This window comes from Brachyhypopomus gauderio, chromosome 8, assembly GCF_052324685.1.
Source record: "Brachyhypopomus gauderio isolate BG-103 chromosome 8, BGAUD_0.2, whole genome shotgun sequence".
Lineage (NCBI taxonomy): Eukaryota > Metazoa > Chordata > Actinopteri > Gymnotiformes > Hypopomidae > Brachyhypopomus > Brachyhypopomus gauderio.
In genome coordinates, this window is record NC_135218.1 from 23,408,354 (window position 1) to 23,434,622 (window position 26,269).

Consider the following 26,269-nt stretch of genomic DNA (forward strand, 5'->3'; position numbering starts at 1 on the left):
CAGAACACTCCCCACACCTCCTGCTGTCTGAATGTCCTGATGAGGCTAGCGTAGCCACACCCACAACCAGAACACTCCCCACACCTCCTGCTGTCTGAATGTCCTGATGAGGCTAGCGTAGCCACACCCACAACCAGAACACTCCCCACACCTCCTGCTGTCTGAATGTCCTGATGAGGCTAGTGTAGCCACACCCACAACCAGAACACTCCCCACACCTCCTGCTGTCTGAATGTCCTGCTAGAACTGTTTGTGCTTCCAGCCATTCAACTAACTTATCAAACAAGAAAACTACTACGTGTATTAATGCACACCATGTTCTCACACAGCACAGAGAGCCACTGGTGAGATTCATCTCGTGAAGCACTGTCTCAGCCCATTATGGAATGAACCTTCCCAGTGATTCAGGCTGAGGTGAACTCTTCTGGGCTGGTCCTGAAACGTTCTGCCCTCATCAAAAAAACCCTTGCGGCATTAACCCACGCTGTGCCATTAACACTGGCTGTGTGAGTCTGGGCCTCTTGGCTGAGGAGAAAACACAGCTCAATTGTAACCCTGAATGAAGCAGTTCAAAGAATCGATTGTGCTGGTTTATGGGAATACTGCAGATAATATGTACACGTAACGATTTATGAACTACTCATACACACAAACACAAATGTTCACTCCCAACATCACACACAATACAGCGATAATGCGAACACCTAAAGTGTAGAAATTACTTATGGACATATGGACCTTCTGTATCTTACACAACATATGAAGCTTTGCAAAAGTTCTCCTGCCAATTTTCCTACAGTAGCCAGGAACCAAGCCTGCAAGCTTCTACGATATGCCAATAATTATCTATAACTAATAATAATCTTCCCAATAATATTAGCTGCCATCAGCTGGATGCACAATCTTTGCCTTCAGCAGTGTTTTCTGGATGCATTAGAGGACACAGGAGCGTTTGTGTTACTTCAGACAGCAAAGCCACAGTCAGGGATTCCTGAAACTGATTTTGGTGCCATTTTATAGAAACCATCGATACTTCAGCAGTGAAGACGATTCGTTAGCCAGGCCCACAGCGCACTGTTGTGATTCTGCTGCTTCTCCTCCTGGACACTTAAGGCTGTCTTGTGTTCCTGGGCTTTTGTTTGTTTTGTGTCAAATCAACACAAGTGTGTGATTCTTGTGTTCTGATCTCTCCTAACAACGTTAATGAGCGAAGACATGATCTCTGTGTTCTCACACGCTTTATTTTTGTCTTTGCCGCTCTGAAATCCCTGTTTGTGGCTTTCGGCAAAGGGCATAGCACAATTGGCTGAGTGTCTCTGTATGGAGATGAGGGTGTGTGTATGTGTGTGTGTGTGTGTGTGTGGGTGGACATCACAGTAATACATAACACATGAGTAATACCTGTCTTTTAAACTGAATAAAAAGCCAAAAGCAAAGAACGATATGTATTGAGTGAAGTGGTATCTCTCAAGATCTAATTAAACATATTCTTCATTTTTTTAAATAAAAGTGTTGATGACTCCACCTAGTCAGTCTGTGTCCTGTTTTCTCTGGTTACACACGTACATTGCATTAATGTTGGAGGTCTTAGCAGGAGTCTCCACATTCGGGCCATGTGTAGGCATCTTGTGTGAAGGGCCATGCCAGGTTCTGCCCGAAACATACGGGTTTGGGTTGGCTTTGTGGACAAAGTACGTGCCAAGGTCAGCCTTTCCTGAAATCCGATGCACTTTGCTGACACCTGTTGGTCAACAGTAAGAAATGCAGCTTCCCAGCCACACCCCTGCGTCAGTGTTCCTCAAACATGGACAGGGAACTTATCATAAGTAAAATGACGGAAGTTTGAGGCATTTTTGACTATTTTCTTAACAATGCTTGTCAATTTAACAGAATATGCCTCTGTGATTTTCTGTTTTAAACAGTTTTAAAATTTCTAAGTTAAAAAGTGACTCAGTTTAAAAAATCTCAACAGATAAAATACCGCTGGGACATTTGTAATATAATAAGTGCACGCAGCACAAAATTAAGTGTTTTACAAACCATGTCTTTCCATTTGTGCTCCATGTGAGCACTTTGCACTTTTTTACACTATGAGCTTTTGTGCATGTCGGTCGTAGTCCAGAAGTGAACAGCGGTCGTGGTCTGAGTAAGGCAGCGGCCTGGCCAGGCCAGAGGGCCCGGGGCTCTGGGAGGCGTCTCCAGATCGAGACCGGCTACAGCCACGATCCTCCAGCCCCACGTGGGTGCTGATCTGGGACGAGCTCATGCTCCACGGACGGCCGTGAGCACGTGACTCGTACTGCTCCACCGACGTCTTCTTGTACCTGGGAGAGGCGGAGGGAGACGTGAGGGGCACAGAAGAGTTTTGTGGGGTTATTTAAAGTTGCTCTCTGTGATTCTTAGCAGCTCCGTTGTTGTAAGGCCACAGAGCGCAGCTTTAAAATGTTTTGCGAGCCATGCGTGTGCAACTCACAGCCGTAGCAGCAAAGAGGAGACTAGCACGGAGACAGAAGAGGCGGCCATAGCTGCTGAACCCATCCAGGGCTGGAGCACCAAACCAGCGGGCATAAACACACCTGGGCAGGAACACACACACCCACTTAACCATGAGATTTCAATAGAAACTCCAATAAACAATGAATGCCCTGAGGACAGAAAAGTGTGATATTTTGTCTGTGTGTGTGTATGTGTGTGTGTGTGTGTGTGTGTGTGTGTGTGTGTGTGTGTGTGTGTGTGTGTGTGTGTGTGTGTGTGTGTGTGTTTTCCACACCTGCTGCGATAGGAATGCCCAGCAGGTTGTAAATGAGTGCGAAAACGAAGTTGATTCGGATTCTCTGCACCGTCTTTTTGGACAGCTCAATACTGGCCACCACATCCAGCAGGTCATTCTACATCAAACGTGGAGAACCACAAACATCTCACAACATCTCACGCTGAAATACGTGCTGCATTCGCAACTCATGAACTTGAAGTGTTGTGACAGAAAGTCCATAAAGAGCGTGGGGCGGTGGGGGACTCTCCCGGGCTGGGAATGAGGAACGCAGTAGAACCCTCACCCCCCCTCACCCCCACCCCCCCACAACACCCACCCCCCCCCCCCCCCCCCCTCACCCCCACCCCCAACCCCGTAGGCCGTCCTCACCCGAATGAGCACCACATCTGCTGCCTCGATAGCCACGTCGGTGCCCGTCCCGATGGCGATGCCCAGGTCTGCGCGGGCGAGCGCGGGCGAGTCGTTCACCCCGTCGCCCACCATGGCCACCTTCACACCCTTCTCCTGCAGCTCCTGGACCTTGGCCACCTTGTGAGAGGGCAGGACCTCAGCAAACACCTTCCTGATGCCCACCTGCAGTTCAGAGCGCAACCAGGTGACAAAAGCACACTGCCAATGCAATGTTTGTGTGTGTGTGTGTGTGTGTGTGTGTGTGTGTGTACCTGAGAGGCAATGGCTTTAGCAGTGCGTCTGTTATCTCCAGTGATCATGAGAACTTCGATCCCCATCTTGTTCAGCGTGCGCACGGCCAGAGCAGATTCTGCTTTCACAGTGTCTGCTATAGCTAGCATAGCACACAGCACACCTGAGACAACCGGGAGGTAGTCAAGGAGGGAGTGAGACATTCGTGAGACGAAGGCAGAAGAAAGAATGCAGGGCTGAGACAACGAAGAATATCATACTCTAAACACTTCATTCTTAATTCATGGTTTGGAGAGAGAGAGAGGGGTGAAGAGAGAGAGGTGGAGAGGGAGAGAGAGAGAGTTAGAGGGAGAAAGAGGCAGGTGTGTCCAGATGGAGATGTACCGTCGATGGCCACCAGGATGGCTGTCTGGCCTTTCTTCTCGTGGCTGCTCATGGCTTCATCCACATCGGCCGTGACCTGTATTCCGTTCCTCTGCATCCACCGCCTGTTCCCAATCAGGACGGAGTAGGAGGTCTGTCCTGTACACACACACCAACACGTGAGGAAAGAAGGCATCCACATGCCTGCTGGCACAAAACGCATCGATGACATAAACAGAGTTGTAAATTAACAGCAAGAGATGGTCAAAAAGGTCTGCTACAACACACTGCCCTTTTAAACTTCTGGCAGATGAAACGCCGATGATCGCACAGTAGGGGGCAGCGTAAGCACACATCTCCAAACCTGGGCCTGCGTCTGCATCCGCCAGCACGGTGCCCTCGTCCATCGTGGCCCCCTGCAACGTGAGCCGGGCTGCACGCACACCCTCCGGGTCTGGGCTGACCTCCGCGGACAGCAGCTCCTCCAGGTTGGAGACCCTGCAGCTGATTCCACAGCCTGGCACAGCCTGGAAGTCCTGGCAGTAGCCCAGTGTCTCGGTGCCCAGCTCCTGTGCGGATGCAGGGATGGAGAGGCGTGCCAGAGAGAGGCTTTAACCCAGGTCCAACACTTCAGACCCACCCGGGCCGTCATCCAAGCCCGAGGGCACCAGCGAGTGTGGGAGCACAACTCCGTCTTTTAAGTTATACTTCCACTTTGTGATTAGCTGCAAGAGCTGGCACTGGAAACCCATTCTGATTTAAACAGATACGCTCAAGGCATTCATGTTAGACGCCTATACATGAGTGACCTGAGGAAGCTGGGGGCCTTTCACAGCACACTACATTGTGCTGAACACCTATAAAGAAGCAACATGAGGTTGTTGTTGTGTGTGTGTGTGTGTATGTGTATGATGTGTATGTATATTTGTGTGTGTGTTATACCTCTCTGCAGTGCTTGGCAACAGCGGTGCCCAGTGGGTGTTCACTGCAGGCCTCTGCCGTCCCCACCACGGCCAGAACTGTGCGCAAGGGCAACCGTGCCCGATCCCACAGAACCAGAACCCAGGTCACCTGTGGCACGCCGTTGGTGATAGTGCCCGTTTTATCGAACATCACCACTCTGATCTGCTGGAGGCAGGGGGCACAGGGTGGCATCAGTTTGGGATTACAAGAAGGCATCATATCAGGATTATATGTTGGCATTATTTTAGGATTACAGTACATGTAGCGTGTCCCAATCTAAACATGTGCCAAAACCAGAGGAGTTTGTGAGTCTTGCCTTGTGGGCCATCTCCAGTGGTTCTCCACCCTTGATGAGGATGCCGTTCTGGGCACCCACCCCCGTGCCCACCATCACCGCCGTCGGGGTTGCCAGGCCAAGAGAGCAGGGGCAGGCGATTGACAGCACAGTGATGGAGGCTTGGAACGCAAATCGCATGACCACATCCGTCCGCGGAACGCTTTTATCATAGTCCTGCAAAGACACACCGGTCATACATGGTTTAATAAATTCATACACACACACACACACACACACACACACACACACAGATATCCAGGTTCAATGTTTATGAGAGGCAGGTTTTAAATACCTTGGCCTTGCCTGATATCGCCAATGTATAAGTGCACAGGAAATCTCATTAAGGAAGTGCATAGGATAAGCAGGGTGTGTTCCTGCGCTTGCTCACGGGAAAATACTTCACCACGATGGCGAAGTTGAGAAACCCAATAAGGAGCCAGGCTGCCAGAGTGAGCACGGAGACCACGACGATGAAAGGGACGAAGTAGCCGCTCAGCTTGTCGGCAAACTGCTGGATCGGTGCCTGAGCAAAGAATTAAAACACATAAAACCAGCAGAGCAGTGAAGCACACCTTGCTGTAAATGACATTGTATGTCTATATCTGTGTGTTTCTGTAAATGACACTGTATGTCTATATCTGTGTGTTTCTGTAAATGACACTGTATGTCTATATCTGTGTGTTTCTGTAAATAACACTGTATGTCTGTATCTGTGTGTTTCTGTAAATGACACTGTATGTCTGTATCTGTGTGTTTCTGTAAATGACACTGTACGTCATGAATGTTTCCAGCTGTGTTCTATGACATTACGTATCTGTGCCTGCCGTCTACCTGCGTGCATGTGCACGTTTGTGTGCTTTAATAACGTGAGCTACCTTGGACGTCTGCGCCTCCTCAACTAGTCGAACTATCTGGCAGAGCGTGGTGTCCGCACCGACGTGTGTAGCCTCCACCAGCAAAGCTCCGTGTGCGTTAATGGAGCCAGCGATCACACAGCTACCGGGTTTCTTGCGAACTGGCATCGGCTCCCCTGGGGTCACATGGCCATCAAAGCTATGCATGACTCTCACTGCACATGGTCACTTCCAGACATAATGGTTTAACACCGGGACCACTAACAGGATATTAGTGGTCAGTGATGACATTAGAGAGAGAGAGCCTTGTACAGTTATCTATGTAGCTGTGTATAAAGGACATTTCTGACCTGTGGGACAAACTAAGATATCAGATCCACAGAAGGAAATGAGTTAGAGGGTAAATTCATTACCCCCCAAAATGTGATTAGTTAACAAAATGCATAAATATACGTCTATCAAATACCACAGCATTGGAGTTTCTCATCAGGCATGTAGCAGGCCAGCACACCCCACCACTGGAGTTTATCATCAGGCATGTAGCAGGCCAGGACACCACAGCACTGGAGTTTATCATCAGGCATGTAGCAGGCCAGCACAACCCACCACTAGAGTTTCTCATCAGGCATGTAGCAGGCCAGCACACCACACCACTGGAGTTTATCATCAGGCATGTAGCAGGCCAGCACACCCCACAGAGCTTCTCACCTGTGATCAGCGACTCGTCAGCCATGGAACTTCCTTCGACCACTTTCCCGTCCACAGGGAACTTCCCTCCAGGCGCCACCTTCACCACATCTCCTCTCTGCACCAGCTCCACGGAGACCTGCTCCTCACTCGGGAAGACACACCTCACACTCAGTGTCAGGGTTGGACCCAGGCGCGTGCCTCCTGCAGCCACTAGGCGGAGCACGCGAGCTAGAACCAGGGGCAATCAAGCCCAATAGATTGCAGCTGTAAGCAGCCTATTTAATACGGGTGACTTCAGCAACTCATTGCTGAAGTTGTTAGTTGTTCTGTGCACTCGCAGCCTAAGCCAGTTTCTCTTGCCTTTGTGCTATTTCTACATTTCTCTCGTTCTCTTGTTTCTCTCCTGAGCGTTCTCAGGTTTTGTCTGTCTTGCGTTCTGTTTTTTTCCTCTCTGTTCTATGTCGGTTTGTTCTCCAGTGTTCTGGTCGACAGACTGACAGGTAACCAGGTAGAAGCTGTAGGTCGTGTTACCTAAGCTTCATCTTTTGTTTCTTATTTTTTTCTCTTCCCTCTCTGACACGTTGAGGCATTCTCCATGTGATTTTCGTTTTCCCCGTTTTTTCTTAAAAGACGCGTTGTCTTCCGTTCCGCGTGTTTTTGTTTGTTTACTTACCTGGTCTGTACACACATCGAGTTTCTCCGTATCGTTCTTCTGTTGTTTACTTCTGGGGTTTTTGTTTTCGTTTTTCCCGCAGTCGCGGAGGTTTCAGTTGGCTGTTTTTTGCCGTTCGCTTTTAGTGGGTAGCGTTTGAGTCCTCGTCACGTTTAAACCAACGCGTCACCGCCACGATCGGAGGCGGCACGTAACAGAACAACTTCAGCCTGTTATGGACTCAGCTGACCCATTCGCCGACGAGATGCGGAATGCCCTCGCTATGCAAGGGCAGGCTATCGGCAGGCATGAGCAGACACTTCGGGAAATACATACCCAGCTCCAGGCTATCACCCTCTCGGTTCAAAAGCCAGATCCGCCAATTGCAGCTCCCAGCCCTCCGGCTTCCTCCGGGGCTGTAGGGCTGCCTGCCGATTCCCGTGCTGAACCCGCATTGCCCGCTCCGGCGCGTTACAGTGGGGATCCCAACGAGTGTAGGGGGTTTTTATTACAGTGCTCCCTGATCTTTGAGCAGCAGCCATCCCGTTTTCCCACCGAGCGTGCTAAGGTGGCCTATGTGATGGCATTGCTTTCGGGGAAAGCACTACGGTGGGCTACACCAGTGTGGGAGAACCAACCGGAACTCTGTTCCTCTTTTGAGCGGTTTTCTCGGGCTATGCGTCAGGCGTTTTTTCATCCGGCTTCTGGAGGTATTGTCGCATCTAAACTGTTGCGTTTACGACAGGGCAGATCGACTGTGGCAGAATACTCGTTAGATTTCCGCACACTGGCGGCAGAGAGCGATTGGGGTTCAGAGGCGCTGGGGGCTATTTACATAGAAGGACTGAGTGAAGAGATAAAGGACGAACTGTCCCTCAGAGACCCACCCAGCGGTTTGGACGACGCTATAGAACTCACTGTTAGGTTAGACAATCGGTTACGGGATCACAAACACCGCCGTTTGTTCGCTCCACCCAGTGTTAAACCAGTGTCTCCAGTACACAAGACTACTCAAGGGGACAGCGAAACATCAGAACAGCCCATGCAGTTAGGGCACACTCGCCTCTCCCGTCAGGAAAGACAAACCCGCTTACGGGAGGGCAAATGTCTTTATTGCGGCCGGGCTGACCATAGAATCGCAGAGTGTCCCGAGTTACAGGGAAAAGGGCAGACCCGTCGGTGAACAGGGTTGCACCGATGGGTCGTGGCGCTTATTTCCCCGCCTGCGGTCTGATGCCCCACGTAGTTATCTCATGGAGGGGTTCAGGCGAACACCGGGTTTTGGCTCTCGTGGACTCGGGGGTTACTGGCAATTTCATTGACTCCGCCCTCGTAGCTTCTCTCTCTGTACCTCTGGTTCCCCTAGAAAAACCTCTCTCGGTGTCCGCCGTGGACGGCAGGTTGCTCACTTCAGGTGATATAACCCACCAAACCGTCCCTCTGACAGTTACCATAGGGAACCATTACGAAACCCTCACCCCTTATGTCATCGCTGCGCCCAAACTGCAGTTGATCTTGGGGTTTCCCTGGCTTCAGCGCCACAATCCTGATATTGACTGGCTCAACCTTTCCATCAATCGTTGGAGTAAAGTGTGCGAACAGTCATGCTTGGTGCCCCGCTGCAGTAAACCCGGGGACAGGCAAGAAGAAATAGCAGGCTTAGAAAAAGTCCCTGCTGTTTACCACGACTTAAAAGACGTGTTCAGCAAGCGTAAGGCAGGCTTCCTACCCCCGCATAGAGCCTGCGATATAGCGATCAACCTCTTACCTGGTACAACTCCCCCTAGGGGGCGTTTGTTTTCCTTAGCACTGCCTGAACGCAAGGCTATGGAATCCTACATTCAGGAAGCGCTCGCTGCTGGTACCATCCATCCCTCTACCCCTCCCGCAGGTGCTGGGTTTTTCTTTGTGGGGAAAAAGGATGGGGGCATCCACCCTTGCATAGACTACAGGGGACTAAATAAGATCACCATCAAAGACCGCCACCCCTTACCTCTTATGTTCTCCGCCTTTGAGGCCCTTCAACGGGCGACGGTCTTCACTAAGTTAGATCTGAGAAGCGCGTATAATCTGTTGCGAGTCAGAGAAGGCGACGAGTGGAAAACCGCCTTCAATACACCCTCTGGGCATTACGAGTATTTAGTTATGCCGTTTGGGCTCATGAACGCAACCGCGGCTTTCCAGCGGTTCATGAACGGTGTACTTAGGGAGGCTCTGGACGATTACGCCTATGTCTATCTCGACGACATTTTAATATATAGCTGTACCGTCCAAGAGCATCAGCAACATGTTCGCCACGTCCTCCAGTTGTTACTAGAGAACCACCTCTACATAAAACTGGAGAAGTCCCTGTTCCACGTCTCCGAGGTGGCCTTCTTGGGGTTCATCGTCGCTAAGGGTCAACTGGCAATGGACCCCGCCAAGATCAAAGCCGTAACTCAATGGCCCGTGCCCACGTCCGTTCGTTTGGCTCAACGCTTTCTGGGTTTTGCCAATTTCTACAGACGGTTTATCAGGGATTTTGGCTCCCTTGCTGCTCCGCTTTCTGCCCTTACTAGTAAAAAGTTGGGGAAATTCACGTGGACCCCTGAAGCCCAGAAGGCATTCGAGGCGCTTAAGGGCCTTTTTACCAGTGCTCCGGTGTTGCGGGTTCCTGACCCTGAGCTCCCTTTCGTTGTTGAAACCGATGCCTCTGATTTGGGCGTTGGGGCGGTTCTCTCTCAGAGGGTTGGGGAACCACCTAAGCTGCACCCCTGCGCCTATTTTTCGCATCGGTTCACCCCTACGGAGAGGTGGTACGACGTAGGGGACAAAGAACTCCTGGCCGTTAAAATGGCCTTAGAGGAGTGGCGGCACTGGCTGGAGGGAGCCCGTCACCCTTTCCTGGTCTGGTCGGACCACAAAAACCTGATGTACCTCCAGCAGGCCAAGCGTCTCAATGCTAGACAGGCCAGGTGGGCCCTGTTTTTTAGCCGTTTCAATTTCACTTTGTCACACCATCCGGGCTCGAAGAACACTAAGCCTGACACTTTGTCTCGTCAGTGGGAACCTCCTCTCGTTGACAGTCCACCTGAAACCATGCTTCCCCCGGGGGTTGTGGTGGCACCCATTCAGTGGGGTATTGAGAAGACAGTGCAGGACGAACTCGCCAATGAACCCCGGCCTAGCGGTGTTCCTCCTGGCTGTCTCTACGTTTCCTCGACCGCCCGGCGCAAGGTCCTCTTGTGGGGACATACTGAGCGTTACGCGGTGCACCCTAGCGCAAGGCGGACCGCCGAGCTCATAAAGAGGAGGTTTTGGTGGCCAGTGATGGATCAGGAGATCCGCGACTTCATGGCCTCCTGCGAGGTGTGTAACAGAAGCAAGGCGCCACGCAGCAAGCCTAGGGGGTTGTTGTGCCCTTTACCCACACCCTCCAGACCGTGGTCTCATATCTCCCTAGATTTCGTCACCAGGCTTCTGTCCTCTAAAGGGCTAACCACCATTCTCGTGGTCGTTGACAGGTTTTCCAAATTCAGTAAGTTCATCGGCCTGCCCAAGCTGCCCTCCGCCCGGGAGACTGCGTCTCTCTTGCTGATTCATGTAGTCCGCAATTACGGGTTCCCTCAGGATGTGGTGTCCGATAGAGGGCCCCAGTTCGCCAGCAGCTTCTGGAAGGCGTTCCTGACCCTCCTTGGCGCCTCCGCTAGCCTGTCTTCGCGTTTCCATCCCCAGTCTAATGGCCAGACCGAGTGTGTAAACCAGGACCTGGAGCAGACCCTCAGGTGCCTGGCATCCACTAACCCTGCGTCCTGGGCCGACCACCTGTTGTGGGCTGAGTATGCCCACAACACGCTGTGGCATTCGGCTCTGGGCATGTCGCCCTTCGAGTGCTTGTTCGGGTATGCCCCTCTGTTTGTGGATCACGAGCAAGACGTGGCTGTGCCTTCCGCTGTGGCTCAGTTTTGGCGCTGCCGCAAGGCGTGGTCACGGGCCCGCTCGGCCTTGTTGAAGGTCTCCTCCGCTTATTGCCGCAGCGCCAACAAGCACCGTCTCCCTGCGCTGTCCTTCCGTCCTGGTCAGTGGGTGTGGTTGGCGGCAGGTAACTTACTGGCTCCTCGCTTCCTGGGTCCGTTCAAGATCGACCGTCGCATCAACCCGGTCACCTACCGTTTGGTGCTCCCTCCTTCCATGCGTGTCCACCCGGTGTTTCACGTGTCCCATCTCCGACCGTTCCTGTGTGGTTCTTCTCCCGCCCCGGCTCCTCCTGCACCACGTATGGTTGGTGGGGGTCCGGTCTATATGGTACGGCGTCTTTTGGACGTTCGTCGGGTCAGGGGGTGGGACCAGTTCCTGGTGGAATGGGAGGGTTACGGGCCTGAGGAGCGGTCTTGGGTCCCCAGGGCACGCATCCTGGATCGTTCCCTGATCACTTCCTTTTATCGTGACAGGGCTGTGGCCCTGGGCCCGCGGGGTCTCGGGCCTAGAGGGGGGGGTTCTGTCAGGGTTAGACCCAGGCGCGTGCCTCCTGCAGCCACTAGGTGGAGTACGCGAGCTAGAACCAGGGGCAATCAAGCCCAATAGATTGCAGCTGTAAGCAGCCTATTTAATACGGGTGACTTCAGCGTTGTTCTGTGCACTCGCAGCCTAAGCCAATTTCTCTTGCCTTCGTGCTATTTCTACGTTTCTCTCGTTCTCTTGTTTCTCTCCTGAGCGTTCTCAGGTTTTGTCTGTCTTGCGTTCTGTTTTTTTCCTCTCTGTTCTATGTCGGTTTGTTCTCCAGTGTTCTGGTCGACAGACTGACAGGTAACCAGGTAGAAGCTGTAGGTCGTATTACCTAAGCTTCATCTTTTGTTTCTTATTTTTTTCTCTTCCCTCTCTGACACGTTGAGGCATTCTCCGTGTGATTTTCGTTTTCCCTGTTTTTTCTTAAAAGACGCGTTGTCTTCCGTTCCGCGTGTTTTTGTTTGTTTACTTACCTGGTCTGTACACACGTCGAGTTTCTCCGTGTCGTTCTTCTGTTGTTTCCTTCTGGGGTTTTTGTTTTCGTTTTTCCCGCAGTCGCGGAGGTTTCAGTTAGCTGTTTTTTGCCGTTCGCTTTTAGTGGGTAGCGTTTGAGTCCTCGTCACGTTTAAACCAACGCGTCACCGCCGCGATCGGAGGCGGCGTGTAACACTCAGTGTCTCCGTCCAGGCACAAAATGGAGACAAAATGGAGCACAGAGCCAAAACAATAGATTTCCCATTACTGCTAAATTATGTATGGAACAATACAAAATGTACATTTTAAGATGAATACATATACATATTGTAGCATATCATTATCAGTACAGCATACAAATGGCCAATATGCTGTGAGTGAACTACAACACAAGAGTTGAATCCTGGAAGAAAGTATCTGGTGACACCATGAGTCTTCCACTTCTAAGCACTGTCAGGACTGCTAGACCCGTTCCTGTTTATAGGACATTTTTGGGCTATGCCGGTGGTCTGTGATGTCATAATACCAGCTATGTGATGTCATAATAACAGCTATGTGATGTAGTAATACCAGCTCTGTGATGTCATAATAATAGCTATGTGATGTAGTAATAACAGCTCTGTGATGTCATAATAATAGCTATGTGATGTAGTAATAACAGCTATGTGATGTAGTAATAACAGTCTATCATGTCATAACAACTATGTGATGTGGTAATAACAGCCTATGATGTCATAATAACAGCTATGTTATGTAGTAATACCAGCTCTGTGATGTCATAATAACAGCTATGTGATGTAGTAATAACAGCCTATGATGTCATAATAACAGCTATGTGATGTAGTAATAACAGCTCTGTGATGTCATAATAACAGCTATGTGATGTAGTAATAACAACTCTATGATGTCATAATAACAGCTATGTGATGTAGTAATAACAGCCCATACCTGATAATGGAATTATCGTGCCCTAATACCACGATAGTTGCATCTGTGGCCTGAAGAGAGATGAGCTTTGCCAGAGCTTCTGAAGTCTTGCTCTACAACGGCATAATAATAATTCTAATAATCAATTTGAACTTGTGATCAAAACATACACAGTCCAGTGTCAGTAGTTCCAGATTAAATCTAGCTAGAAAATGACAACCCAGGCTCCAGAATGCCTGTAAGCTTTACCACTGAAATCACTGAAGCCTTTTATGACAGTGATACACCTTGGTGGCATGCAGCAAGAGAATGACTAAGTATAAATAACAGGCCATGTCTTTAACCTTAAATAGACTTAAATCAGGGAGACGTGTGTGAAGTTTCAACCTCAGAAATAGACCGTGACTCAGCCGGATCTCAAACACTGCAAGGGTTTTTAATATTGGCTAATATAGGTTATATATTTTATCATTGTGCTCTTCAAAGCACTGAATAACCCTGAGTTTATACATAACAGTAAAATGCTATTCATTGTAATGTATACTGAAGACAGTTGTTGAATGAAAATATTGAAAGATAAATATTGATAACAAAATAATGATAAATGATAAAAATGGTAAATAATTTATTTAGCTATTACTTTAATTTCAGGTAATTATCTGAGTTAGCTGAGCTGACTAAAACTTCCGTGGATATTCCACAGTCATTTTGAACTCTTCTGTTTAAATAGATTTCAAAATTTGACACAGCTCAAATGTTTTTTTTTTCTTAGCAACCCAGTTTCCAGGGGATTCTGGGTAGAGTATTTTTCTCTTCACCTTGGCAACATGCTCCAACCAGCGTCCGAGGGCGATGAACACGAACAGCATGGGGGGCGTATCGAAAAACGTGACGGGACTTTGTGAGGCGCCCTCACCCATGGCAACAAGCAGCACGATACATGAGTACACGTAGGCGACAGTGGTTGCCAGGACGATGAGCACATCCATGTTGGCTGTGCCATGCTTCAAAGAACGGTAAGCCTGGATGTAGAAGTGACGACCTCCGAAAATCTGACGTGGTGGAGACAGACAGACATTCAGACTCAGGACGTACACAGAAGTTCAGACTCAGGACGTACACAGACGTTCAGACTCAGGACGTACACAGACGTTCAGACTCAGGACGTACACAGACGTTCAGACTCAGGACATACACAGACGTTCAGACTCAGGACATACACAGACGTTCAGACTCAGGTTGTACATGGGTAATATCATATTGAATTGTCATATTAAAATTATCATGCTCCAGCTATATAAAAATTTACATTTCTTTTAGCAATATTTAACATTCTATCTCTAACATTCTATTCTATCTCTATCTCTATCTCTAAATAATACCTGTATAATAATACCTGTATACCTGTATTATCCCATGGCACTGATTGACTTATAATAGTGTAGAACATAAAGTCACTGCATTAATACACACACAGACACACAATAAAGAAACACATATCTATCTGTTATGTGAATTACAGCCCTATAAAGCAAGCCTGGTTGCCATATCACCTGGACAGGTGTGCACAGCAGGAAGAAGGCCAGGTTGAGGATGGAGAGTCCGGGCAGGACGTTCTGCTCCTCAGGCATGGAGCCACCGTGCTCCATGTGCTGGCTGTCCATCACCATCATGTAGATCATCAGGCCCATGACGGGGATGCCGAAGACCAGGCAGAAGAGGAAAGACTGCTTCCACCTACAGCCGAGAAGACCCGCTGAACTATCAGGTTACTGAAGCCACGCTCATGTCCATCAGGGTCAGTTTGCTGTGGCTTGGATGCTTATTTCTGACGTGAAATTTTGCAGTTTCTCAGCACTAAGTCCAACTCAGGGTGCTCAGTCTGTTGTGTTTTTACTACTGTGCATTGCTGTAACTTTATTAAAATGAGGAATGCAGTAGAAAGCAAGAGATACTTGCTGGTGTATCTCCTTGTGGAGGTCCAAACCGTCATTCTTCCGTAAGGCATCGTTCTTTATCAAGGACACTCCAAATCCCAGACCCTACAGGGGTACAGAGAATACAGATTAGAATACAGAGAAAGAGAGAGAGAAAGAGAGAGAGTGTATGATGTCATGACTGGCGTGTTTCTCATGACATTTGATTTGCTAATTTCCATAATCAACTAAAATATAATTCAAAATCAATTACAATGATTTAGAATCATAATATTAACAATAATAATAATGATCAGCATATTTTCTGATACATATTACTGAATAACATTTTGCAACATTAGTTGTTTACTGCATCAACACAAAGAGCAAATTTGTCCTCCCAGGTTCAGTTCCATAACAACAACCACCAGGAACTCAGAATTAATTAGTGAAAAAATACACAAGCATCTCATCAATTTGCACAGCCTATTTTAGCGTGGCAGTAATGAAGTGTGTGGGATCAAAGTGACGAAGAACCATCAAAGCACTCGCAACACATTTATGTTGTATGCAAGAACATTTTTTGATGACAGCAACCAGCTGTAGTTCACGTTTTGCCAATGCACGGTTTCGTTCCTTACTTTACCTCTATGGTTCTTATGATGTCACGGGCCCCTACCACATCTGGGTCAAATTTAACATGAGCCTTGTTGGTGGACAGGGCAACAGTGGCCTCTAGAATACCCCCTGTTCTGCGGAGTTTGGTCTCGATGTTGTGGACGCAAGAGGCACATGTCATACCCGTCACCTGTTGGCAGAACAATCAGAACCAGGAATAAAAAAAGCAGACTGTCAGCACTGCACACAGGACATTACTGAACAGCAGTACATCTCCACTTCCTCATTGTATAACAATACATCATCCCTATTTGACATGTCCTCATATAACTGCATTATTCCCAGGCTAAGCACTCTGGGAGGGCCTCTAAACCCCTTCATGGAACCATCTCAATGGCTCTTTGGCCTCGCGTGTCAGAACCCAGACTCACGGAAAGGTCCAGAACACCGTCACTAACTGCACCGTCTTGTATTAACGAGGCTCCATAGCCCAAGTCAGTGATGAGACGTACGATCTGAGCCGGGTCCAGGTTCTCTGGGTCGTACTTTATTTCAACTTTACCCGCCATGAGGGCCACCAGGACAGTTTTAATCCCTGCACACACAAACACGGCATCAACAAGAACGCCAAAGCACCTTCTAAACAAACTGCTTATGAGATCACAGTGTAAGAGGTTGTAGCGCGCGCGCACACACACACACGCACACACACCTTTGTGCTTGTGCAGGTTTCTCTCAATGTTAGCCACACATGAAGCGCAGGTCATCCCAGTCACATGGATGAAGCACTTCTGGGTCTCCTCTCCAGGAACTCGTGTTCTCACTGAATTTGCTGCGGCCGCATGAGGTTTGGGGGTCTGAGGCTTGGCCCTTGGTAGAGTCGGGTTTCTAGGGGTAGAGTGCGTGCTGTTATGTGACCCCTTTCTGCTGGTTGAGGTATCCCCGATGCCAGAATCTTCCATGGAGAAACAGAAGCCGGTAAAGGACACGTGAAATCCATTTCCTGCTCTCCTATCACAATTCAATGGATTAAAGAATAACTCAGCAGAAAGTAATTTCTGCAATCTCTTAGTGCTAGAATTACTACACGCCACTGCTGTCTAACACACAGAGGAGGAAGGAGAAGGAGCGATTCTGATAATCCGATTAGACGCTCTCGCCAGATCCTGGCACCGCTACGCTGTTTAAATGTCACCACGTCTGCGTCTGAGACATTCAAGAACTCTTCATGTTATTCTAGAATGCCCGTTTGGATGGCAACCATGGAAACCCATGTCCAAGTTCAGGATCTACTGGCTGAGAAGACTCCACAAAGTCTGGTGGAGCTGATAAGATCAACGGTCCCGTCCACCTGGTCACACTAGCTGAGCTCACAGATGTAGAGAAGAACTTCTGGGAAGTGCACCTGCCAGAGTCTGTTAAATATTTTTGGTTTATTGTGTCAAGTGAGTTTTAGTCACTTTCAGAGAATACAAGTGATTGATGTGGTCTGTTACCCTTCACATCATCTGTCCGTAACACATCCCAGAACTATATGTATGTTTTACATACTTTTCCAGAAACACTAACCTGGCTGTACTGTTTGTGATAAAAACCCTTTCGGGCCAAGCTGATATCTGTAAATAACCTTTATTATTCAGTAGGTGTCTGTCCAAGCAGTAGGTATATATTTGCCTGATGGTTTTAAGTGAGGCTCTGATGTGCAGGTAAGAGTGTGGCCGCGATACGGAGGCAGGAAATGAGGCCACCGTACATGGCTAGACGTTGGGAATGTACATACCTTCTTCCAGGTACGCTTCAAAACCCATGTCCTCAATGGCACCCTTGAGCTCTGCAGGACAGGTCAGGTGGGGATCAAAGGTGATCATCCCCTTCTCCTCGCTCAGAAACACCATGATGGAATGCACACCATCTCTCTGAGATATAAGCCCCTCTATGGACTGCACGCAGGAGTTGCAAGTCATCCCTTTAATTCCTACTGTCACTTTTTGGAGGAATGTGCTGCCCGTGGGATGAGTTCTGAAGTTCTGAGAGCATTCTGAAGCATTGTTCCTCAGCTTCTGAGAAGATAATTCTGGATTCTCTTCTGGAATGGTTACCTTAAAATTCCCAGGAGGGAGACCCTCCAACGTCCCTTTGACTGTGTCCAAAGTGGTCAGAGATATGTCATATTTCAAATCCACACTTTTGTTTTCCAGGGACACGTGCACAGACTGGACACCTAGCATTCTTGATAAGCTCTCTGTTATATTCTTTACACATGACCCACAATGCATCCCTTCCAAACCTAACGTAACCTCCACAAATGCTGCTGGGTGATATCCAGTGTGTGATGATTCCAGTGCACGTGAGTCTTTTAGAAAGGCATCAAAACCCATGTCTTCTATATATTCCCTAAGTTGTTCGGGTTTCACTTCTGATGGTTTAAACTGTATAACAGCTTCCATCTTGCTTAAAGACACCTGGATACCCAGAACCCCTTGCAGTGCTCCAACTCTTCCTTCAATAGACTGAGAACAGGAGAGGCAGGTCATGCCCTCCACCCCGATCCTCACCCAGCTTCCGTCTGCTGCTGGCTTCCCGTGTCCAACCACCCACATGGTGGTCACCTCTTCCACCCTGTACCCCATTCCCTGGATCTCCTGAAGGATCACTCCGACCGTGACCGTTGAGGGATCGTGGTCTACCCAGGCTTGGCCATCAGACAAAGGAACAGATGCGGCCACAACGCCGTTGAGAGCACAAAGCCGTGCACGGAGGACCTGAGCACTGTGCACTCCAAGGCCACTAAGGTGGAAACATACCCGAGAGAGGTGGCCCGCATTCGGCCTAAGTTCACTAAGGCTCCCTGGCTCATACGCCAGATTATCGAAGGCATGTTTCTTAGAAGCCCATGTGTCGTGTGGTTCTCCGTTCTCCTGCTGAAACAACAGACATAAAATGAGAAAGGCTGGTCTGTCCTCTCAGCAAAATTCATGGGTTACAGTACCTTGCAAACAATCTGTGGGGAGTCCGGTAAATGAATTGAACTGAATGAACCCATGTTCAACCCAGGTCACTGCATTAGCAAAGGCTAATCACACACACACACTGGAGTGTTAGTGCTAAAGTCCCCCAGCAAATATCAAAGAGCTGATTATACACACAGTAAGTCAGACTTATCACATGGCCTCAGCTTATGGAGGGGCCCAAGGTAGAAAAATATAGTGGTGACTGTTATTACACCTTATTAATGTTTGTTGTATTACTATTGGGAAGAGGGTCATTTCAGTATTTTAGTTTGCACTTGAAAAATTATTGAGGGTAAAACAACAGGATAGAAACCTTATAGAAACCAGAAAGCACACAATAGCTTGCATCACTGAACACTCAGATCTTGGGTATTGGTTTTGACAGCTAAAGCACTATGAAGATTAGTGAGACTAATGAAATGTGATAGCTTAGCATTAATGTCAGTACACATACATTATCTGCAACCCCTCACCCAAAAGAACATAGAAAACACTTCAGCACACACACACACACACACACACACACACACACACAAACCAAAACTAAAGATTGTGATGAATACCATAAATTATCTACCGCAACCCCTCAACCCCACAAAAAAACTTCAGCAAAAACACACACGCCAAAACTAAAGCGGGTGATAAATGATTCAATATTATGTCAATACAGGTTTAAACATAATAAGTAACTGGAATTACTTTTACATAATTCAAATAATCTTTATATTACCGCTCTGCTCTTCTCTTGAGTACACTAACCTTAAGTAGTTTCAGTCCATCTCTGTCTTCTAAGGAACGACAGACACATGGATCCGACACGCAGCGACACAGAGGCGAACACTCGACCATGCACACCTGTTCCCCGTTACGCGCGGACTTTGATACGCGTTTAGTGAAGTTGCTCAACGAGGCGAGCTTCATCTCGGTGTCCCAGCTATCTGATTATTTGTATTACTATTATTATTACTTCTCTCGACTGTGGTTTAGCGTTCACATAGCAGTTATTTCACAATTTCCTGTGGAAGGTCTTTTGTGGTCTCCAAGCCGAGAGTTGACAGCGGAGCGGGTTTAAATCGTGCCAGAGTTTTGCGCTCAGCATCACGGTGACGTCCGAGCACATTACCTGCGCGTGCGTTCACTCTGCACACGGTGCCTAATATCAAAACAGTAACGTCACGTTAGCTGTTGATCATTTACTTGTATGTTCTTGCCGTGTGCACAACAAATCAAATGTATAGATGCAGACTAAATCGTACAGTTTGGAATTTCTGCCTGACCAATTTTGAAAAATAATAAATGTAATCCAACAGCATTTGTGTTGACTAATTTGTGTTCTGGGTGACTACTGAATAATACACTTCTTTCAAATGGCCGGATATAAAGAGCTCCGAATATAGCCGTCTAGATCGGAGTCCGGGCGCGTGATCTTGGTGTTTCTATAAAACATATTCCTTTAATTTCGCTATATTAAGCACCATATAACTTGGGCACATGGCTTCACTTAGCCGGAGTTCATCTGGTTAAATCAGTGTTTCTCAACCTTTTTTCAGTTGTGGCACCCTTTATATGCATGCAAAATTTTAAGGCACCCCAGTTTACAATGCGTTAAAAACGCAGGCTTTGGGGGGGGGGGGTGGAGACGTAAGTTGTTGACGGGGGGGGGGGGGGGGGTGTGAACGTAAAATCACAATCTATCGATCGCGGGTGGTTGGCGCCAGAGCGAACTAGTAACTCATTGAATCATAGATATAGATCAGATAAACAAGATTTTTTTTTCGGATGTGAGATATCGGAAGTGTGCCGTGAGAGCGTGTGAAAACGGTCAAATGCGTGTGTCTCATGCTCAATGCGTGAGCGTTGGTAACCCTGAAAACATACTCTCTGCAACCATCTCCCGGCCAACATAACACAAAAAAAGTGATTATTAAGACAGAGAGAAGATAAATGTGACTTACAGTCAGTGGGAAACTTATGGTGTGATTTTTGTTTCAATAGTTCCACAAAAGCAAAAGTAAATCCAAGAGCAGAAAGTAAATGTTATGAATGCAAAACAGAAAAAAATATATCAAAAGTATATATTTTTTATATAATTGGTTATTTGAAACTTATTTTCGTTTGCATTTTGACAAGTTTTTGGTTCCATTGTTTTTGTTTTTTTGGATTTTCCCAGTAAGGTCTTTTGCTTCTGGAATCTCTCTTTGCTTCTGCTTCGTTTTTTGCTTCTAACTTTTGGAACACATTTCACGTGTGGGAGGGTCTTAGATGAAGGCGTTCCTCTGCAATCTCCATTGGTCACTGATTCCGGACTGACACAGAGCTCTGAGACCGCCTCTGGGACCAAGCCACGCCCACCCCACCAGCTTCCCAGCATGTAAACTAAGTTTTACCATAAAAGTTTATACAAAGGTTATAATTAATTGCTAAATTGTCTGTAGATATTGCAAATGTATAATAACTACATTAAGCATGCTCACCAGCACGAGCTTTTTAAAATTTTAGTGAACTGGATGGAGAGAACATTGATGTGTGGAAGAAATATGAGTATTTGCAATATCTGGTATGGCGACGGACGGGGGGTGGGGGGCAGCTGGTGTACGAGAGGTGATGCCAAATATTGTAAAATCCATAATAGTAAAAAATACCAAAATTAAAGCCAAATACCAAAATTAAAGCAATACTGAAAAGTGGCCACCCTATATACAACCAGCTTTGTTCACTCACAGTTTTTCAGTGAAGAGAAGTGAACAAAAGAAGTGAACAATATTCATTGAACCATTGAACATAGAGATACTAAACATAATACATGTCAGACATGACATTCAGACACTGTCCGACTCAGAGATAAAAACAAAAAGATTTTAACTTGGAGGGGTGGGAGTAAGAAGAGTAGTCCATTGAAACGCAGAGTGCGGATTAGTTTCCTTCTCACTTTAGACCCGCGGGGACGCTAGCGAATGATCCAGGAGGAGCGAGTAACTAGTCGCTACTATTGTGAATGTAGCAAAACGGTGACAGAAGCTACAGCAGCGATTAAATTAAAAATAATTTAAAGGCTAGCTTTAAACACGCTCTTCCCTGTTGACTTCTCTCACGGTAATGTCGCGCTGAAAAATATTGACCTGTCTTGTCAATATATGGAGCCAGATCCGTAAACGCGAGCCGCTTTCGCCATTCCAGATGGCTCAGTCAAAACCATTACATCTTAATGAACCAATAAATAACATCAGCGGCAAAAATGAGTGTAAAAAATACCAGGGTTCATCATTTAGAACTACAAAAAAATCTTGTTTCTTATTTTACTATCTACCTATTTTTCATAAGAGTTTGTTTTACCGCAAAATATGAAAACTTCAAAACGGCGAATTTCGCCGCAAGTTGACAGATTTTCATGCCTGCATCCAGTTCACTAAAATTTTAAAAAGCTCGCGCTGGTGAAGTGTGCTAAATATTAACTGCCATGCTTAATGTAGTTATTATACAGTGTACATTTGCAATATCTACAGACCATTTACCAATTAATTATAACCTTTGTATAAACTTTAATGGTAAAACTTAGTTTACATGCTACTGTGAAACAGAACCACCGCGTTCCGCCATGTTTGAAAACGCTGGGAAGCTGGTGGGGTGGGCGTGGCTTGGTCCCAGAGCTCTGTGTCAGTCCGGAATCAGTGACCAATGGAGATTGCAGAGGAACGCCTTCATCTAAGACCCTCCCTCACGTGAAATGTGTTCCAAAAGTTAGAAGCAAAAAACGAAGCAGAAGCAAAGAGAGATTCCAGAAGCAAAAGACCTTACTGGGAAAATCCAAAAAAACAAAAACAATGGAACCAAAAACTTGTCAAAATGCAAACGAAAATAAGTTTCAAATAACCAATTATATAAAAAATATATACTTTTGATATATTTTTTTCTGTTTTGCATTCATAACATTTACTTTCTGCTCTTGGATTTACTTTTGCTTTTGTGGAACTATTGAAACAAAAATCACTCCATAGAAACTGCGTAATGGCTCTTTGTCAGCGTAATCACGTGCTGACCTTGGTCATATGCAGGTCATATGCACGCTTTGAGCGTGAGAATCACGCATATTTAGTGATTTCACACGCTCTCACGCCACACATGGAATTTCTCACGCTTGAATATTATTATTAATTTATTTTTTAAATAATCTAATCGCCGCACACCGCAGCATATTCCAAAGAAACGCTGGGTTAAATGACCGTTCTCATCAGCACGTCTACAGTCCCTGACATAAGTTCTGTCGCTTATCCATGTTGTGGAAACTTATAACCTGACTTTAAATTCATCGATTGGTTTTAGAAATGACTCAAATGAAAGCTGAAACCCTCCCAAATGAGATTTCATTTACGAAAATAAATTTGCTTTACTGCAGAAATATTGATCATTTAATGAACAGAGAAAGGTCAGATTTTGGCAAGACAAAAGTTGTCGCCCACAGAAAGTAAGGTGAAAATCAAACTAATAATTCACTTCATATGCAAATATATGTTTCATAACACTGGTGAATGACGTTGTGGTGCTATTAGAGCCATATTTAATATTTTGTGTGACTTCCACGAGCTTGAAGGACCGCATCAGGAAGTCATCAGGAATAGCAAAGAATGCAGTCTTACATGCCTCCCAGAGTTCATCAAGATTCTTTGGTTTTGTCTTCCAAGTTTCCTCTTTCACCATACCCCAAACATGCTCAATGATGTTAATGTCTGGTGACTGGGCTGGCCAGTCCTGGAGCACCTTGATCATCTTCGCCTTGAGGAACTTTGATTTAGAGATGGATCTATGAGATGGAGCACCATCCTCCTGCAAAATTTGACCCATTTTATGATTGGGAATGTAAGATGTAGCTAATACTTCTTGATATTTTAGGCTATTGATATTGCCTTCCACCTTGTAAATGTTTCGCACACCCCCATACTGAATGTAACCCCAGACCATGATCTTTCCACCACCAAACTTGACTGTTTTCTGGGTGAATCTTGGAGCCATACGGGCTCCAGTAGGTCTCCTGCACCATTTGCAGCAGCTGTGGTGTAATTCAACTGAAGATTCATCTGAGAAATCCACCTTCTGCCACTTCTCCAGTGCCCATCCGTTTAGCGGGCTGTGGGCCTTTTGTTTAGTGCTGGCTTCTGGGCACTGATTCGACCATGGAGGCCATTTTGAGACAGAATCCTACAAACTGTTCTAGTTGACACAGGGACTTGAGGTGACCAGGCCTGGTGGAGCTCTGCTGCAGTGGAAGAGGGACTGGCTTTGGGTTTTCTAACCAACAAACGTTCCTCCCGAGCAGTTGTCTTGTGGTCTGCCGGACCTGGGCTTGTCAAAAACATCTCCAGTCTCTTCAAATCTTTTTTTAATTCTTTGTACTTGACGCTGATACACATTAAAGGTGCCAGCCACCTCTGCAGTGGATTTGGTCTTCAGCGTCTTGATAATCAAGGCTTTGGTCACAGGATGGATTTTTGGCATGTTGTCAAATGTCAAGTTGTTGCAGTGCAAGTGAAGGTCTGGAGTGCTGGAGTTCTTTTTATACACACCCACTAATTAACCAATCAATTAGTGAGCACAGGTGAGCTGTAAATGATCAATATTTCTGCAGTAAAGCAAATTTATTTTCGTGAATGAAATCTCATTTGGGAGGGTTTCAGCTTTCATATGAGTCATTTCTAAAACCAATCGATGAATTTAAAGTCAGGTTATAAGCTTTTGTTTCCACAACATGGATAAGCGACAGAATTTATGTCAGGGGCATGTTAATTACCTTTCTCATTAACATGCCTAAATTAATAAAGGTTGCATGAAGCACAAAATATCATATAATGATTACTGAGCATGTAAAGTGCACAGTGGGGTAGAATCTTTCTTCAACAGCTTTCTAATTGACTTAACTGTGTATACATCATTAATTTCTAATTAGCTTCTAGTACACAAATGCCTTCCCATCAATGTTGAAAATTATTTAAATGACCTTAAATCTAGTTATTTATATCACATTAAGTCATATCATTAGTTTCTGCTCTTTAACCACAGCATTGATATACTTGTATAAAATAATGGCAAAGCAACTTACCAACCTTACATATTACTCTTGAAAGAGGTCACTGCAACCTTCACAGATTAAAGAATTTCCCTCTAGATCATCGGCGCAGATGGAAATTCTGAAGTGAGGGGGACCAAGCTGTACAATATATACGTTTATGCTTGTAGATGCTAGATTTCGGATGGGGTCAATATAAATCTGGAGGGGACATGTCCCCCCCGTCCCCAGTGCCATCTGCGCCCCTGCCTCTGGGATCAATAAAGTATTAATCTATCTATATCTAATGATGCATCATATACAAAACGGCACACAAACTCGAAAACTTTTTATTTGTACTTACAACTTTCCACAAGGGGGTGCACAAACACACGCAGTAGCTGGCAGTAATATAATCTCAGCCTTATCTGAAATACAGGCTGCAATAGTGCGATCCCAACTCTACCCCAATCTCCGAAAAATCTCAATAGCCGCTTAATTGGTTGGTTTTGCACTTTATTTGAACGTGTCTGGCACAGTCATACTGTTTGCGTCTTTTAACGATCAAACTCTGAAATATAACTTTTGTCATTAATACATATTAGAGTGCAACACATCCTGATATCTGACCTCCAGATCTCAAGGGCACGAGCTTCATCTAAGTGTCAAGAGGGCAAACGGTACGTACCCACTTGCTGGACCACGTTGAGCCGTACATCACTGGCAGGTTTGGTCTAAACGCCACTTCTCTAGAAGGATGGACGCACAACGTTGTCGCGGGACATTACAGAGGATTGTGGCTATCGACTGTAGCTGAGAATAATGTGTGTGAGTAAAAGGAACAGCGCCGGTGCCAGTCACATGAGATTGGCGCTGATAACGTGAAACTAGTTATGAGAACGAGGAAATGGTGAATTCACATAAAAGCCGATGCGGTTACATGCTGTGGTTTGCTAATGTTAGGGTCCCAGCAAGGAGATCGTAAGATAGGTTTACTGTAAAACAGCTAGAATAAATGAAGAGCACACCAAGATCTTCGGTGTTTTGTCCCAAAGTTGCTTCTGTATTTATTAAACATCAATCAACAAATAAGACATCAGCAAATTCTTCCAGTCGCAATGTAGACTTGATATAGTATAAACAATGCAAATACAATTCTATTCATACAAGTAATAACCACTCATACATAACATTGCATTCACCCCTAAATAACATTAATACTAATACTGTCAAAATATCACATTTGCATGTTTACCCAAAACTTACTAACTTAAAAAAATTCACTATATCATATTCATATAAACATTTATTCATATAGCCAACTATTCATTGTGTATTTCAAATAAACCATTCAATAAAAGTATAAATATATTTCTATGCATATCGATACTCATTTAATCATATATTATACATTTAAACCAGTATATCCTTAATGCCAACAAAACTCCCATTTCTTTAAAGCTGTATTAACTTATTAAACCTGCTACATTGTAATAGATCAGTCTCTTGAAACAGAGTGTGTTATCT

At 46.2% G+C, this 26,269-nt stretch overlaps 1 protein-coding gene across 5 annotated transcripts; it reads right to left on the reverse strand.

The window, feature by feature from the left end:
- Positions 1-466: 466 nt before the first annotated feature.
- Positions 467-25,557, reverse strand: atp7b (ATPase copper transporting beta). Of its 5 annotated transcripts, none has more exons than XM_077015622.1 (21): positions 19,465-19,950; positions 17,475-18,615; positions 16,407-16,649; positions 16,126-16,289; positions 15,723-15,884; positions 15,120-15,202; positions 14,714-14,897; positions 13,979-14,212; positions 13,182-13,273; positions 6,641-6,768; positions 5,954-6,108; positions 5,467-5,601; positions 5,058-5,252; positions 4,721-4,903; positions 4,143-4,347; positions 3,800-3,937; positions 3,436-3,578; positions 3,143-3,301; positions 2,771-2,888; positions 2,474-2,576; positions 467-2,324 (listed from the first exon to the last, which is right to left on the reverse strand). In XM_077015622.1, exons 1-21 carry the CDS (start codon positions 19,624-19,626, stop codon positions 2,084-2,086), a joined length of 4,368 nt encoding a protein of 1,455 aa, XP_076871737.1. In that variant the 5' UTR covers positions 19,627-19,950; the 3' UTR covers positions 467-2,083. The 5 variants fall into 5 exon arrangements, with proteins under 5 accessions (XP_076871737.1, XP_076871736.1, XP_076871735.1 ...); XM_077015621.1 differs by having other exon boundaries at positions 468-2,324; positions 3,143-3,346; positions 17,475-18,612; XM_077015620.1 differs by having other exon boundaries at positions 468-2,324; positions 3,143-3,346.
- Between the last annotated feature and the right edge of the window lie 712 nt (positions 25,558-26,269).

What these genes read in the sequence shown, in the direction of transcription:
- atp7b (XM_077015620.1), bottom strand. Translation starts at nt 19,626, where the DNA reads ATGAAGCTCGCCTCGTTGAGCAACTTCACTAAACGCGTATCAAAGTCC. An exon ending in ACATCATAAGAACCATAGAG is followed by an intron (nt 15,203 to 15,722) that starts GTAAAGTAAGGA and finishes GTACCCCTGTAG; the next exon opens with GGTCTGGGATTTGGAGTGTC. An exon ending in TGACGAGTCGCTGATCACAG is followed by an intron (nt 6,109 to 6,640) that starts GTGAGAAGCTCT and finishes ATGTGACCCCAG; the next exon opens with GGGAGCCGATGCCAGTTCGC.